Source organism: Babylonia areolata, chromosome 31 (genome assembly GCF_041734735.1).
Source record: "Babylonia areolata isolate BAREFJ2019XMU chromosome 31, ASM4173473v1, whole genome shotgun sequence".
NCBI lineage: Eukaryota > Metazoa > Mollusca > Gastropoda > Neogastropoda > Buccinidae > Babylonia > Babylonia areolata.
The window spans coordinates 15,055,045-15,072,028 of record NC_134906.1 but is presented as its reverse complement, the minus strand read 5'-3'; the positions used below and the strand labels follow the sequence as shown (position 1 = coordinate 15,072,028).

The 16,984-nt window shown below is 40.6% G+C and overlaps 1 protein-coding gene across 1 annotated transcript in view; it reads right to left on the bottom strand.

The window, feature by feature from the left end:
• LOC143275900 (sodium- and chloride-dependent GABA transporter 1-like) overlaps nucleotides 1–16,984 on the bottom strand; it is a 43,878-nt gene that overhangs the window by 7,129 nt on the left and 19,765 nt on the right. The window contains exons 9-12 of the mRNA XM_076580224.1: nucleotides 13,213–13,337; nucleotides 12,513–12,625; nucleotides 6,697–6,828; nucleotides 2,051–2,150 (exon numbers count right to left, since the gene is read on the bottom strand). Coding sequence (XP_076436339.1) covers nucleotides 2,051–2,150; nucleotides 6,697–6,828; nucleotides 12,513–12,625; nucleotides 13,213–13,337 — 470 coding nt within the window. The remainder of the gene's footprint in view (nucleotides 1–2,050; nucleotides 2,151–6,696; nucleotides 6,829–12,512; nucleotides 12,626–13,212; nucleotides 13,338–16,984) is intronic.

Genomic DNA, 16,984 nt, shown 5'->3' with positions numbered 1-16,984 from the left:
GGCATAAAAATAGGAAAAATTCAGTTCTTTCCAGTCATCTTGTTTAAGACAATATTGCACCTCTGGGATGGGCACAAAAAAATTTTAAAAAAGAAGCCAAATTATATGCAAACTGAATTTACTGGGGGTGTTTTTGTTGTTGTTGTTGTTTTTGTTTTTTTCTCTAAACTTGGCACTTTGATCTGATATTCTGACACAACAACAAGAGCAGTCATTTTTTATCATTTTTTCTTCAAACAGGAACTTCTTTTGCTAAGCATGGAAGTTATATTCATTTTGCATGTCTTTGGTGCTGATAGTAAAAAAGGGAAATTAATCTGTAATTAACGAAGGGGGCTTAATTTGCTTTAAACTGATCTTTCTCATCATAAACATTAAATTTTAAAATTATACTCAATACATAAAAAGCTTGTGTTAAAACATTTTACTCTCAGTGTACAGGGCTTTCACTATGTTCATTCGCCTAAGTGGTCTTTTTCGGAAATACTAAAATCAATACGAGTGGACTTTATAGATCTATTGGCTGAGCCCTGAAGGTCATGGGCAAAAATCAATTGCGTACACATATCTATACATATTCAAAGCGCGTGCTCATATTCTTTGCGAACGCAAACGACGCCATTTTGTTTCAAGTTGTTGACCTGCCCGTTCAATCCTATATTCAATCAACAATACACAATAACATGTGATGGAATGTTGGAGAAAGAGACCGTTAAATATTTATTCAAAGAAAGATTTGTGAACGCCTCATCACTTACTGGATTATGCCCCAAACTGCCATAAAAATATCCACAGAATCAGTCGGAATTCACAGTTAAAAATAATAAACCATAAGAGTTAATACCCTTGAATTGATGAAACGTAAAAATTTCCAGTCTTGACTTTCTCAAAATGAAGTCCTTTTCACTTCATACGACGTTTACAAGTGCTTGTACTTGGCTCTACACATTATTAGTTTAACAAAATACTCAATTTTCATATCAACTTTAAAACTATAAAACTAGAATGAACATAAAAGAGAAATTGAATCGACCGTGTCAACCGGGTGTTACTAAACTTGTACATCTATCTAGATCCAGAGAAAACGGCTAAATGTTGCAGTATGATTGCGGCGATAGCCACGCCTCCTTTACCGCGGACTTAAAAGAATTTTTAATTGCCCTTAAAGATTTTTTTGAATGCCCAAGATACACCAGAATAATATGATTTAAACAGTGTTCTCACTGCGAATACCGCAATCGATTTATCGCCCTTTTTAAAAAGCATGTTTAAATATATTTTTGAACGTCAGTTAAGGAGCCACGATAGTGTAATGGGTAAGACAGTTTCTTCTCACCCGAACAAGCGGGGTTCGAATCTGCCGTCATGACTTCTTTTTTTTCTTTTTTCTTTTTCTTATAACCCGAAGCTTTATAATAACAAATAGAGAACACATTTTAACGATTAGATTTTTTTTTAAAGGTGTATCACAAGTGAGTCTTGAAGGCCTTGCCTCTTGTTTAAGTTAAAATCTGAAAATGATAAACAACATTATAAACACAAACAAAAAGATGGCTTTCTAACTACATGTGGTTGTGCAAAGTTCCGCTGTGTATGTTTGTTGAACAAAGATGAACACAGTTGGTGTTAATCAGAACATACCAATTACTGTTTGTAAAGTACTTGCAAACTCTTACATGGTGTTGGTGAAAACACAATCACAAATTCAGTGCCCGACTTCACAGGTCAAAACAAAAAAGGTTCGAGGTCCCATAGCCTTTATGGGCCAACAGGTTCTGTGACTTCACATCCCCTGTGTCAAGGGCTCGGCACAGGAAGGTGGGGCCCAGTCGTCTCCTTCCACCGTTTTAACCTTCCTCAACCTCAGGTACTCAGTCACACCTGGCTGGAGTAAGGAAAATCGGAGTAGAGTGTATTTCATTGTGGACACAACACCATGTCGAATCTGGATCAGAAGTCCGACGCTTAATCTACAGCCACGGTACACGGTACCTTCTGAATGTTTAATACTGTGAGGTGATTTTTGTGTGTGTGATGTAGGGAGACTCACCATAGATCCAGCCGACCACCACACACTCCAGAATGCCGATGAAAATGATGCTGACAGTGGCCACGAACCAGTCCACCAGTTGAAACACGTACATGCCGCCCTGCCACAAAAGACAGCGCGCGAATGGGTGTGCACGCACACACACATCAAATAGACAATAGTGGAGTGATGGCCTAGAGGTAACGCGTCCGCCTAGGAAGCGAGAGAATCTGAGCGCGCTGGTTCGAATCACGGTTCAGCCGCCGATATTTTCTCCCCCTCCACTAGACCTTGAGTGGTGGTCTGGACGCTAGTCATTCGGATGAGACGATAAACCGAGGTCCCGTGTGCAGCATGCACTTAGCGCACGTAAAAGAACCCACGGCAACAAAAGGGTTGTTCCTGGCAAAATTATGTAGAAAAATCCACATGGATAGGAAAAACAAATAAAACTGCATGCAGGAAAAAATACAAAAAATGGGTGGCGCTGTAGTGTAGCGACGCGCTCTCCCTGGGGAGAGCAGCCCGAATTTCACACAGAGAAATCTGTTGTGATAAAAAGAAATACAAATACAAATACAAGTTCTCTGTCACTGCCTCCTCTCTCTTCAAACGAGAACTTCCAGCATACAAGATGAGAAATACACGGCATGGTTACATTATTACAGATTCTGTTACTTTGTTAAATTTGTTTCATTATTTGGTTGCTTCCCCAAATTTTCCTTGCCCATTCTGGATTTCTCTTTCCTTGGTGATATACTGTATGTAAATATACATACCTATTGACAGTTCATGCGCGTTCTGACACATACATAAACGCACACATAATACATTTTTGACTCACTTGTGTAAACAAAGTGAGTCTATGTTTTAACCCGGTGCTCGGTTGTCCGTGTGTGTGTGTGTATGTGTGTGTGCATCTGTGTGTCCGTGGTAAACTTTAACATTGCCATTTTCTCTGCAAACACTTTGTCAGTTGACACCAAATTAGGCATAAAAATAGGAAAAATTCAGTTCTTTCCAGTCATCTTGTTTAAAACAATATTGCACCTCTGGGATGGGCACAAAATATATATATATATATATATATATATAAAGAAGCCAAATTATATGCAAATTGTATTTACTGTTATATTTATATATTTTTTTTTAATTCTCTAAACTTGGCACTTTGATCTGATATTCTGACACAACAACAGCAGTCATTTTTATCATTTTTTGTTCAAACAGGAACTTCTTTTGCTAAGCATGGAAGTTATATTTCTGGTGCATGTCTTTGGTGCAGATAGTAAAAAAAAAAGAAGAAATTAATCAGTAATTAATGCTAGGGGACTTAATTTGCTTTAAACTGATCTTTCTCATCTTAAACATTACATTTTGAAATTATACTCAATACATAAAAAGCTTGTGTGTTTTACTCTCAGTGTACAGGGCTTTCAATATGTTCATTAGCCCAAGTGGTCTTTTTCGGAAAATACTAAAATCAATACGACGAGTGGACTTTATAGATCTACTGGCTGTGCCCTGAAGGTCATTGGCAAAAATCAATTGGTACACATATGTATACATATTGAAAGCGTGTGCTCATATTCTTTGCGAACGCGAACGACGCCATTTTGTTTCAAGTTGTTGACCTGCCCGTTCAATCCTATATTCAATCGACAATACACGATAACATGTGACGGAAAGTTGGAGCAGGAGACCGTTAAATATTTATTCAAAGAAAGATTTGTGAACGCCTCATCACTTACTGAATTATGCCCCAAACTGCCATAAAAATATCCACAGAATCAGTCGGAATTCACAGTTAAAAATAATAAACCATAAGAGTTAATACCCTTGAATTGATGAAACGTAAAAATTTCCAGTCTTGACGTTTCTCAAAATGAAGTCCTTTTCACTTCATACGACGTTTACAAGTACATATACTTGGCTCTACATGTTATTAGTTTAACAAAATACTCAATTTTCATATCAACTTTAAAACTATAAAACTAGAATGAACATAAAAGAGAAATTGAATCTACCGTGTCAACCAGGTGTAACTAAACTTGTACATCTATCTAGATCCAGAGAAAACGGCTAAATGTTGCAGTGTGATTGCGGGGATAGCCACGTCTCCTTTACCGCGGACTTAAAAAGAATTTTTAATTGCCCTTAAAGATTTTTTGAATGCCCAAGATACACCAGAATAATATGATTTAAACAGCGTTCTCTCTGAGAATACCGCAATCGATTTATCGCCCTTTTAAAAAGCATGTTTAAATATTATATTTTTGAACGTCAGTTAAGGAGCCACGATAGTGTAATGGGTAAGACAGTTTCTTCTCACCGAACACGGGGAGTTCGAATCTGCCGTTAGGACATTTTTCTTTTTCTTTTAACCGGAAGCTTTATAATAACAAATAGAGAACACATTTTAACAATTAGATTTTTTTTAAGTGTATCACAAGTGAGTCTTGAAGGCCTTGCCTCTCTTGTTTTCTGTTTAAAATCACTACAGGAGTGTACAACCCGAATCACTGACACTGACATCAAAATAAAAGATTTCTCCAGTTATTGTGGCGCAAAATATGACGCAAATGATGACGTATCTTAGACAAGTGACGAATGTATACCAGGATTTAAAAGACGCACATTATTAAAACATTCTGTTGAACAAAGAAATGGCGTAAAGACAAAGGGCTGTCTTCCACTGTGAGAGTGACCAATTAAAAAGTGAAGAAAGGGTTACACATAGTGGTTGTTTTTTGTTGTTTTTTTGTTTTGTTGTTGTTGTTTTTTGTTTGTTTTTTTACTCACTTGTGTAAACAAAGTGAGTCTATGTTATAACCCAGTGTTTGGTTGTCTGTGTGTGTGTGTGTGTGTGTGTGTATAAACAAATCATTAATGATACGGGAAACACGGCTTAATTCGGGAGACTTACAAACTATTTTTGGTGTGACTGTGAAGATCTTTTCTTTCCCTACTATATTTGAGCCAAATTTGGTATTGACGGATAAAGTATTTCCAGAGAAAATGGCAATGTTAAAGTTTACCATGGACGCACAGGCATACACACACACACTCGAACACTGGGTTATAACTAGACTCACTATGTTTACACAAGTGCGTCAAAAATGCAAATTCTGGACAGAACACATACAGTGACACTTAATATACCCTCAGCGTGTTTACTGCAGATGAATATTCTAATGTGGACACTGAACTAACGAGAATGAAGATAAAAGAATAATTGAATTGACCGTTTTACTGAGTTTCAGTCAGCGTTGTCTAGGCTGCGTATGGTCTGTGCAGATCTTGTTTTATTCTTATTCGCAGTTAAATGAACAGAAATACAAATTCTGGATAGAATACATACAGTGACACAAACTACATCATTGACGTGTTTACTGCATTCGAATATATCAAAGTGGATACTCAATTAACTAGAATGAACATAGAAATAGACCGCTGGGGTTTTCCGCGGCCATCTTGGATCTTGCGCATACACATCTAACTTATACTCGAAATCGCAAGCAATGTCAAAGGCGATCGACAAATGCAAAAGAAGCAAACATGTGCTGTCCCTCATTTCTCCAGCTGATAGCCTTCATTGCTACAACCAAATTCTGTACAATATATGCACAATTAAAAAAAAATATATATATATATATATATATGAAGTGAAAGTCGAAAAAGAAAACTGATTTGCACGTTCTGCCTGTCTCGATCACCTCTGTTGCTCGAAATTTCGGAGACCCGATTAACTTCGAGAGCAATCATGTGACGTGCCTCTATCAGTCATGTAAAAACGAAACTCTGCAGCGTCTATTGAATCGACCATGTCGTACTTTCTTGGGAATGTAACTAAACTTGTCGTACATCTATCTAGATCCAGAGAAAAATGTTGCAGTGTGCTTGAGACGATGGCAACGACTCCTTTACCACTGACTTAAATGAAATCTTAAATGCCCGAGATACACCAAAACAACATGATTTAAACAGCGTTATCACTTCGAACATCGTCATTGATCGATCTGCAATAATGCGGTGACAACGACAATGTCTTCCAACCCGAATATGCTAGGTTCGAATCTGCGCTCGGGTTTGTTTTGTTTTTGTTGTTGTTGTTGTTTAAAAGCTTTGTAATAATACAGAACACATTTTAACGATTTTTGTTTTCAAGTGTAACACAAGTCAGTCTTGAAGGCTTTGCCTCTCTTGTTAAATCATGCCACACACAAACGACGTCCCAGAACATAAGACAATGAATTATGTACATCATGAACATAACAAATAGGCCTAGAAAGCAGAAAAAACAGTCTATGCACTGTAAATAATTTTTGCATTGATCACCGATTTCACGTCTTTACACGTTCAATGATATTGCCAGAAAACAAAAGGTGGAGACGGGGTGGAAGTTGAAATGGGTGTAATGAAATGGTGTAATGAACTGACAAAAAGAGCCTGAGTGTATATTATGGCATGTATGAGTGAATGGGTTGGTGCGTATTCGTGCGCACTTGTTATATTCATATATCGAACAACACATACGCCATTCAATGATGTGGGAAAACAAAATCGCCAGAGGGAGAGAGTAGTGCGGGAGGGCGGAGGGAGGGTGGGGGCCGGGTGGGGGGGGGGGATGTACTGCAGAAGACGTCAGCACTGATGACGTAGTATACCTGAGTGACGAAGGGCAGCGAGATGAGGAGGAAGACGAAGCAGAAGATAGCGGTGACGACAGGGCGACGACGATGAAGAAGACGAGGATAAAGGTCGATGATGGCCGTCAGTCCCACCTCAGCAGTTGTTATCTGCAACCACAGAGTTTAGATGATGAAATTCGTTATATACGTTATTTGCAGAAACGAGTTATCAAATAAACCTGTTGGCCAAATATCTAGGTCCCCAGTGAGCAAACGTTACGAGAATTGCAGTGAAGGATGGTGAATTGTGTCCCTAGCTGCTTCTCTCTCTAGCATTCATACAGATATAGTTGTCATCATGACGACAGGATATCCCACATTTCGTGACATTCTTCACATTAAGCTGGACATCATACTTCCATTATATAAAGGTTTCATTATATCAAAGTATTCTATCCTGTTCTATTCTATTTCAAGCAAAGGAAACAATTCATGTGTGTATCTAATCATTCACCTACATTTTGACAAGTTTAATATTTTTCAAGAACGTCCAACGCGATTTCTGTAGACTACTCTGAAATGTATCAGTACCAAATCGTTTTTCTTTCTTTTTTTAATTTTTAATGTTTTATATTAATCTTTTGTTGCTTACAGCCCAGTTGAGCACACGGGGTTAACAGCTGAAAACTGTGACTGACGGTCCTGTAGAACTTAAGGGGAAAAAATAGAAAAGAAAATGAGGCACAAGTACAGTCATATAAAATACACACATACGACATGGCTTTGACATTGACAATTCCGTCACTTTCTCAACAGAGGATTAAAAAAGCCGACTGGAACATAAAGATAATTACACATAATCAACAGCATTATACAATATAGGCCTAACAACAGCCATAGAAAACTAAACATTGCCATCGGTCGCCTCCAACGCAAAAAGCATGGAGTGCACAACCGTCAAGTTCAGAAAAAGACAAAAACTATTCAAGGCCTTCAAGAAAAAACAGGTGAATGGACCAGCAAGACAGAAACAGGAGAGCAAGAGACGACAGAAAGATGAAGGAAACGCCAGTAATAAAGAGAACGATAAAAAGCAGGAAATATCAAGCACACTTGCCATATGGTGGGGAGCTCACCCTATGGACAGTTTGCGCCATATAAGTACAATGTTATTATAATCATCATTACTACTGCTACTACTACTGCTACTACTACTGCTGCTGCTGCTGCTGCTGATGATGATGATGATGATGATGTTGCTCCTAATACTACTGCAACTAGCTTCAAATAATAATGTGTGGCATTCCTGTCCGACTGTGGCAATTAGAACAGCATTGGAGGCAGCTGCGATCCCAACTGTCTGGGCCTCCTTATACCTGATTGTAGTGGAGAGTGTCTTGCCCAAGTTACATCGTCACTCTCTCGGACAAGAGGGCTTTAGGACAGTCGGCGTTTGGAATGGTCCCCAAAGGCCAACTAGCCCCCAAGGCTGCAGCACTGTAAGGCAGTGCAATCTTGCCTCCAAGTTTTACAGTCATAGCCCTTCACAATAGATCAAGCTGTAAATGAGTTTCCATGGCAATGGAGAAACCACTGATCATACCTTTAATCAACATGTGTGTAAGCTGTATTGGTAGCATAAGCACCACTCACTTGAAGTTGGGTACCTTTTAAATGGAGATAGCTACTTCTCCTTCTTGTTGCTGAATGCATTGATCATACAACTCTCACTTTGCTGTTGGCCCAACTGTATGCTGATGTCAAGTCTCTTACTCGGTCAGGAGAAAATGGTCCACCTTACCCCCCCCCCCCCCCCCCCCCCATAAAAAAAATCTTGGGATTCACTGCCCCTGCTGGCTTCATTTTGAAGGGTACATATCTCAGGTGCCGCAGCTGCTTTTCGTCGGTCCAAAACCTTCCATAAGTTTGGTGATCACCTTTGTCTTTGTTGTTTGAGCTACAAGAATTTCCTTTAAGTTTTTGTTGACAGTAATGCATTCTGCACGATCCGCCATAATCAGAACGACAAATAAATTATACGCAATAAAGTGACCGCAGTGAAGCTACGTGTGTACCGACCGTCTGTCGCACGTTGCGAACTGTGAATTTGCCACAGTGTTTGCAATAAACCGTCTCTCTAAAAAAAACTGTGCAACTTATTAGAAACAAAGTACACCACCGTTTCAGAAAACAGTCTCTTGTGATTCTTTTGAGCTATGCCACATCACCATGGGCCTATTCTGCTGTCCTCTGTCGCCGGTTTATCTCCCCTAACCCCTATCTCATTATTCTTAGTCGCTTCCCTCGGCACAAGTCAAAAGCGACTCTTCTGATACGTAAGATATGATATGACAGCTTCTTAGTCGTCGTCAGAGTCTGGAAAGACCACAAAGAAGTCAACCATATCTGCGGGCAGGATGACGTCTTCTGCGGACCACATTGGTTCCAAGGTGCCATCAACGTCGATCCCTCCATGTCCATTGCTTGTTGCTGGAACATCAGACATGGGTTCGAGAGCCCTTTTCCAAACGGCAACTTGATAGTTGCTCCGTTTCATGTGCTCCTGAAGAGTTTGTTTGCACGGAGGCATGCTTGCCATGTCAATGTTGTTGTTTGCGTTCAATGGCTCAACTCCACATCTCTTCTTGAGTAGCTGGTGTCGGAGGTCATTGACACTGATGAAACGATGTCTGCCGTACATGACACAAGTGAAGGTCTCAAGATCGGCTCTGACGTCTTCAGCGACGGCCCATGTATCTCCAAGGCAGGCAATTGTTTCCACAAATCTTGGATTCTGCTGAAGAACTTTGATGGGTTTAATTTTCCCAATGCCCTTGAACGCACTTGTTGTGTCGCAGCCGGTATAAGCATGAATAGCCAGGAAGGCGGTGCCGTGCTGTTGCCTGTATGCTTTTTGCGATGTCAGTGAGTTGATGAGCCGCTGTTTGTTTCTCATTCCTGTGTCGAACAGAATCACCACGTCCTTCAGCTGCAGAACGAAGTGCAGGAGAATGAAGAAAATGTCCGAATCGGGACTCCTGACGCGGACGAACCTCTAGCCATTCCGTTCAGCGTACGCACAGTAGAGGGCAACTCTGGAATCCGTCTCTTCTTGTGTGGATTTGAGCGTTGCGATTGGCGTCCTTGTTGTCTTCAGCTCATCTGCTGATTGCAGCAGGAAGGTTTCTCCCTCACATATCAACATGACTTTTCTGTCCTTGAATTTTGGTGCATTCTCATCTTTGCTCCAAACGTCGAGTAATACTTGGGTGAGCTGCTTCTTATTTTCGTCGTTTGACAGAAACGTCTTCCAGTCTGCAGGACGCTTGGTGCTTTCTCCTTTCACGATGATCTTATCGCCAGTGCCTCTCCTTTTCCTTTCCATCGCTTTGATTGAGTCCGTTTTGTACATGTCTGTACTGAACACCACGTCCGTTCCCTTTGGCAGCATGTCAAATATCTTCTGTGCTGATCTCCCTGAGATTGGAAGGAAATCGAAATCTAAATCGAAACTTTCACAAGGAAGCTGTTGCAAGCAGTGAAACACTGCATTGCCATCGATCACAACCAGCGTCGCATCATGGGGGGGTAGAGCGGCATCTTCCATATCTTTGGTGAGGTAGTTGAACCCTTTTGCTTTGTCGGTCATGGCAAGGAAATTGTCAGCAGTGGCAATACTGTAAGGTACAGGAGTAAGTTGGTATGTCATCAACTGTTTCAGATCGAGTTGAGCACCTGCTTCATGTGCCTTTACAAGGAGTTGAAAGGCAATGTTCCCTTGTTGTTTGTATTCCATGACCTTCTTCTTGGTAGTCTTCATGTCGACGGTTTTGTTCATCGATGCCATCGTTCTCAGGTTCAGCCACTTGACTGGTTCAAAGAAATGGTCATTTGCCATCAGTCTCTGTGTGATGAACGCCTCCTTTGGGGCTTTACCAGTTTTTTTCTGCCCTCAACACATCATGCTGAATGCCAGCTGGGACAGATGCTCCAGATGACAGGGCGATGAGTTTGACCTGAGGCTTCCTCACAGAAAGGGTTGATGAAACTTTTAATTGCATCCTGAGTCTTCATGACGTTGCTTTCACTCTTCAGTATCTCAGAAAGACGCAAATCACGATGTCTACTGCCAACCTCACCACCTTGTGCCATGGCAGCCATGTCAAGAGTTGCATGAAGATACTTTGACCTCTCCCGGGTTGTCCTGACCCATCTGTGGTAGGCCTCCTGGTTGGACAGCAGTCCCGTGAGACCAGCACCACCTCCGCCAGCTCCTCCTCAGCTTTTGGCATGTTTCATGAACGTTTCTTCCATGGTCTTGTCCACTGCACAGCAATTGCCAGGAATGAAGGACCTTGCCATGCTGAAAGCACCTCTCTGCAGCATCTCCTTGGCTCCAGGATGTGACAAGTCAATGTTTGCCAAGAAGACTGAGAAGAAGGTCGGGTAGCGTGTGTAGTTTTGTAGTGTGTAGTTCATCAAAACTGAATAAGAGGTCTGGCATTTGAGACATCGTTTGTGCGTAGAGCATGAAGTCATTGATTTTGACAGCCTCAAGGAGCACAAGGACAAGCCATACATGATCGATGTATGACAACCAAAATTGTGCTGTTGGTCCAAAGGCTCCATCTCTGACTCTATCTCTGAACTGTTCGTACTCTGCCATGAAACTGGCGATAGATTCATCTTGCTGAAGCTCAGTCAATGTCTCTTTTGAGAAGAAACTTGAGGCTGTCTGGAGTTGGATCATGCTGTCTTCTGACAGTGTTGGAAATGACGTGTCTTCATCTCTGATTTCAAGATATCTTACTGCGATTTGTGTGCTGAGCGCGTTCGAGGCTTCTTCCAAAGCTTTCCCAATAACACACACACACACACACACACACACACACACACACACACACACACACACACACATGTGCTCACACTTGGAAAGTGCACATAAACTTTTAAAAAAATAATTAAAAAAAAGAAAGAAGAAAAAAGACCAATTTGAATTTGTAAAGAATTAAATTTGCGTCATGGCCAAATAGGGGGTAGGGGAGATAAACCGGCGACAGAGGACAGGAGAACAGGTCACTGGTGATATGGCATAGCTCAAAAGAATCACAAGAGACTGTTCTTTGAAACTGTGGTGTACTTTGTTTCTAATAAGAGACGGTTTATTGCAAACACTGTGGCAAATTCACAGTTCGCAACGTGTGACAGACGGTGGGTACACACGTAGCGTCACTGCGGTCACTTTATTGCATATATTGTCGTTCTGATTATTGCATATCGTGCAGAAGGCATAATGTCAACAAAAACATAATGGAAATTCTCGTAGCTCAAGTAACAAAGACACAAGTGATCACCAAACTTATGGAAGGTTTTGGACTGACGAAAAGCAGCCGCGGCACCTGAGATGGGTACCCTTCAAAATTAAGCCAGAAGGGGCAGTGAGTCCCAAGATTTTTTATGTTAACATGATTTTTCGTGATCTTTACACTCTAAAGCACCAACAACAAAAAATACATATGAGAAATTTATTATGGGGTGGGGGGTGAAAGGTGGACCGTTTCTCCTGACAGACTATCTGATATAAACCGAGCGTTCAGCTATGATTATTATCATTACAACAACAACAACTACTACTACTACTACTACTACTGCTACTGGCTACTACGACTATTACTGCTGCTGCTGCTGACTTGTGCATTTCACTAAAACATGGAAATGATAACAATGACGATGAGCGTCAGCGACGGCAGAGTTTTATCAAAAGCAGCACGCATAGTCCTCAGACGGCCAACACGGCGCTTTCGTCATCCAAGTACACGCTGACGTCATTAAGCACACACAGCTGATGTCACCTGACTGTCAATGGCCACTGTGATGATCATGATGAAGAACAGGACGGCCCAGATCTGCGGCAAAGGCATCAGGGCAACAGCCTCAGGGTACACGATAAACGCCAACCCCGGGCCTGGGGAGAGGTCACACACACACACACGCACGCACGCACGCACAGTGGAATATAGCACACGGTGCCCATGGAGTTAATAACAAGGGATCATGACTAAAAGGAACTGATAGATTAGAAGCTGTACATCACACCACAATGCCTGAAGGGCTCAAAGGATGATGCATGATAATTACGCTGTTACAGAATGAATGATAAATCCAAACCCACGTGTATTCGTTTTCCATAACGAAGTAGAAGACCATCAAAAAGCAGTTTTGGTTTCACTTCTCGCCGGAAAATTATATATATATATATATATATATATATATATATATATATATATATACATATATCACACACACACACACACACACACACACACACACAGTGTGTGTGTGTGAGTGTGTGTGTGTGGAACAACAGGACAGTTGAGGAAAAACAAGTGTAAGTCAACAACTCTTTCGTCGTTAAAAATACATTGATTTATAAAGATGCACTGAATAATGAAATTAAAGAGGACGAAGGGAGGTGGCGGGAAAAGTGTGTGTGTGTGTTGTGTGTGTGTGTGTGTGTGTGTGTGTGTGTGTGTGTGTTGTGGCATGTTTTACCTGAGGAAACCACGTTATGAATGCTTTGCTCAGACATGTAAGCTATGTATCCGAGCACAGAGAAAATGACGAACCCCGCATAGATACTGGTCGCCTCGCTCACCAACGCCAGAACCACAGCGTCCCTGTGGAAAGGACACGTCATTGTACTGTATAGTACTATATTGTATTGTGTGGTATTGTGTTATGTTGTATTGTATTGTGTTGTGCTGTATTGTGTTGTGCTGTGTTGTGTTGTGCTGTATTCTATTGTGTTGTATTGAGTTTGCTGTATTATACTGTATTGTGCTGTATTGTATTGTGTAGTATCGTGTTGTGCTGTATTGTATTGTGTTGTGCTGTATTGTATTGTATTGTATTGTGCTGTATTGCGTTGTGCTGTATTGTATTGTATTGTATTGTGCTGTATTGCGTTGTGCTGTATTGTATTGTATTGTATTGTGCTGTATTGTATTGAGTTGTGCTGTATAATATTGTGTTATATTGTGCTGTATTGTATTGTAATATGTTGTGCTGCATTGTATTGTAATGTGTTGCACTGTATTGCGTTGTGTTGTGTTGTACTGTATTGTGTTGTATTGTACTGAACTGTATTGTATTGTAATATGTTGTATTGCAATGTGTTGTATTGTACTCTATTGTATTGTAATGTGTTGCATTGTATTGTACTCTATTGTATTGTGTTGTAATGTGTTGTGTTGTATTGTAATGTGTTGTGTTGTATTGTGTTGCACTCTATTGTCCTGTATTTTAATATGTTATGTTGTATTGTATTGTAATGTGTTGCATTTTACTGAGTTGTATTGTTCTGTATATATTGCACTGTATTGTATTGTACTGTAGTATATTGCAATGTGGGTTTTTTTGTATTGTACTGTATTGTATTGTGGTGTATTGTGCTGCATTGTATTGTATTATGTTGTGTTGTATTGTTCTATGTTTTACTCTGTTGTGTTATATTGCGTTGTATTGTAGTGCATTGTACGGTGTTGTATTGTGCTGTGTTGCGTTGCATTGCATTGTGTTGCATTGTGTCGCATTGCATTGCGCTGTTTGTTGTGTTGTGTTGTGTTGTGTTGTGTCGCATTGCATTCCTTGCCGAATGCGTTACCACTGGGCCACCACTCCAATGAACAATGTACACGTGGTTGTGTTGCAAATATTCACACACAAAAAAAGAATATGCATTTAAGAGACATGTAGCTTATGTGTTTAAGTCATCAAGAGATCACAGAAAATAATCTTAATTACATTGACACATCTAAAAGCATTTCTCTCATTAATTTTAGGAACACTTGTCGTGTTTACAACAACGACAGTTACAGTTTCAATTTCTCATGAAGCGTCACTACGTTCGGACAAAACCCATATACGCTACACCACATCTGCTAGGCAGATGCCTGTCCAGTAGCATAATAAAATGCGTTTAATAATAATAATAATAATAATGTACATTTGTATAGCGCCCTTTCTCACTAAGAGCTCAGGGCGCTTTACATGAAAGAAAAATATTACAAGTAACATAAAACATTCATGACTACTCTTTCTCAAGAAAGCCCTCCCCCCACTCACACTCTCCCTTTCCCGCTCTACATACATCCAAAGTGAGCTGACATGGGTGGTGTTGGAGAAAAGGAAGCTGAGAGTACTTATAGATAGGTTTTAAAAAGACGAGTCTTTAGTGATGAGCGAAAAGCAGAAATAGAATCAGATGCACGGATACGATGAGGAAGGTTGTTCCAGATGTGAGGAACAGCAAAGAAGAAAGAACGTTCACCATAGGTTCTTGTTTTGACACGAGGAAGATTCAAAAGGTAACAGTCAGAGGAAGAGCGGAGATTTCTTGTGGGAGTGTAAACACTGATAAGGTCAGAAAGATAAGTAGGTCCTGCGGAGTGGAAAGCAGAATAGCAGAGACACGCAACTTTGTATTTAATTCTCGCTTCAATGGGGAGCCAATGTAGAGTGCGGAGGTGAGGAGAAATGTGATCAGTACGTGGGACTCTGAGAGTCAGACGGGCAGCATTGTTTTGAAGTTTTTGAATTCGCTGAAGAATATTTTTTGGACAGCCTATGAGAAGAGAATTACAGTAGTCAATTCGTGACAGCACAAAAGCAGAAATAAGAGTTTTAGTAGTTTCAACAGAAAGGTACTGACGGATAGAGTTGATGCAACGAAGTTCACAATTGACAATGCGTATCAGATTTACTACCCGAGCATGCATGCTGAGGTTTGAGTCAAGAATGACTCCAAGTTTCCTTGCTGATTTAGAAAACTGAACTGTGGGATCACCAACCACAACAGAGGCAGGAAAAGAAGTAGATGTGGACATTCTTGTAGAGGAAATAATCATAGCTTCAGTTTTGTCATCATTCAACTTTAGTTTGTTGAATGTCATCCAGGATTTAACATCGAGAATACAATCCTGCATTGACAGAATCAGACTATGTACTTGATTTTGTTCTGCAGACTTTTGTAGCTGAGTATCATCAGCAAAAGAGTGGTGAAGAACAGAATGGCCAGAAATGACATCAGAAAGAGGAGCAGTGTACAGAACGAACAGAACGGGGCCCAGGACAGAGCCTTGTGGCACACCATAGGAGATCAGGGCTGGATCAGACTTAAAGTTACTAACAGAGACAATCTGGAAGTGGTTGGATAGGTATGAAGAAAACCAACTCAGAACTGTTGAGTGAATCCCAAAAATATGTTCAAGTCTGGAAAGGAGTATGCTGTGGTTTAGTCAGGTCTTGAGTGCATGCATATGTATTTGCATACATATCAGAATGGATTTCTTCGACAGAATTTTGCCAGAGGACAACACTTTTGTTGCCATGGTTTCTATTTCAGTTCGTCAAGTGCGTGCTGCACACGAGACATTGGTTCATTGTCTCATCAGAAAGACTAGACTCTCAGTTTGATTTTCAAATCAAACTTGGGAGAAAGATGATGACGGTATGGATACTTCTATACACGGAGTCATTTGCACAACAGGCTGCCTACCTGGGTAGAGCCGATTGACTGCTGCCATTGGGCGTTCATCAGTCGTTTCCTGTGTCATTCAATCAGGTTTCAGTCACGCACATATATTCTGATACAGTCATGCAACATTTTGCGTGTATGACCTTTTTTTCAACCCCGCCATGAATGGGCGAGAGTGGGATTCGAACCCAGACCCCTACAATAACAACAACAACAAACCCAGACCATTGCAATAACAACAACAAACCATCTTAAGACGTGTTGCCTACATGTGACAGCAGCACCTTTCCCACAAAGAAACATCAGTCAGCCAGTCACGTCACCAAGCAAGGAAGGGGGGATGGAAACCAATTACAAACAAAGAATAGCAGGCCCACTAAAAGATCGAAAGGATCGATCTAGGTTTGATTAATACCCAGTCAAACACATAGGTGATAACAGACATTGACAGTCTGAGCCAGAATTAATGTACCGCTGAATGGTGTATGTAGGATATCGCGTTGTACTGATTCTGATTAATCAAAGTGATCTTTCGAACTCAAATCTAAGTAAAAACAACAAGAGAAAGGGACGTAACTGATGGACTCCAGGGCGACTTTCCTGGCGAAGTTTCAGCATAACATTTTTAGAAGGTTTTTCTTTTTATGATCATGGCCAGCAGATCGTGTTCCGCTTCTAGCAAATATGCCAGTCAAATGAATTGTTTCAAGATGTATGTGGAGATTTCATCTGAACAACACTGTGTAAAAATGAATGAAATAAAGACAGTGGTGTCGATTATGACAATGG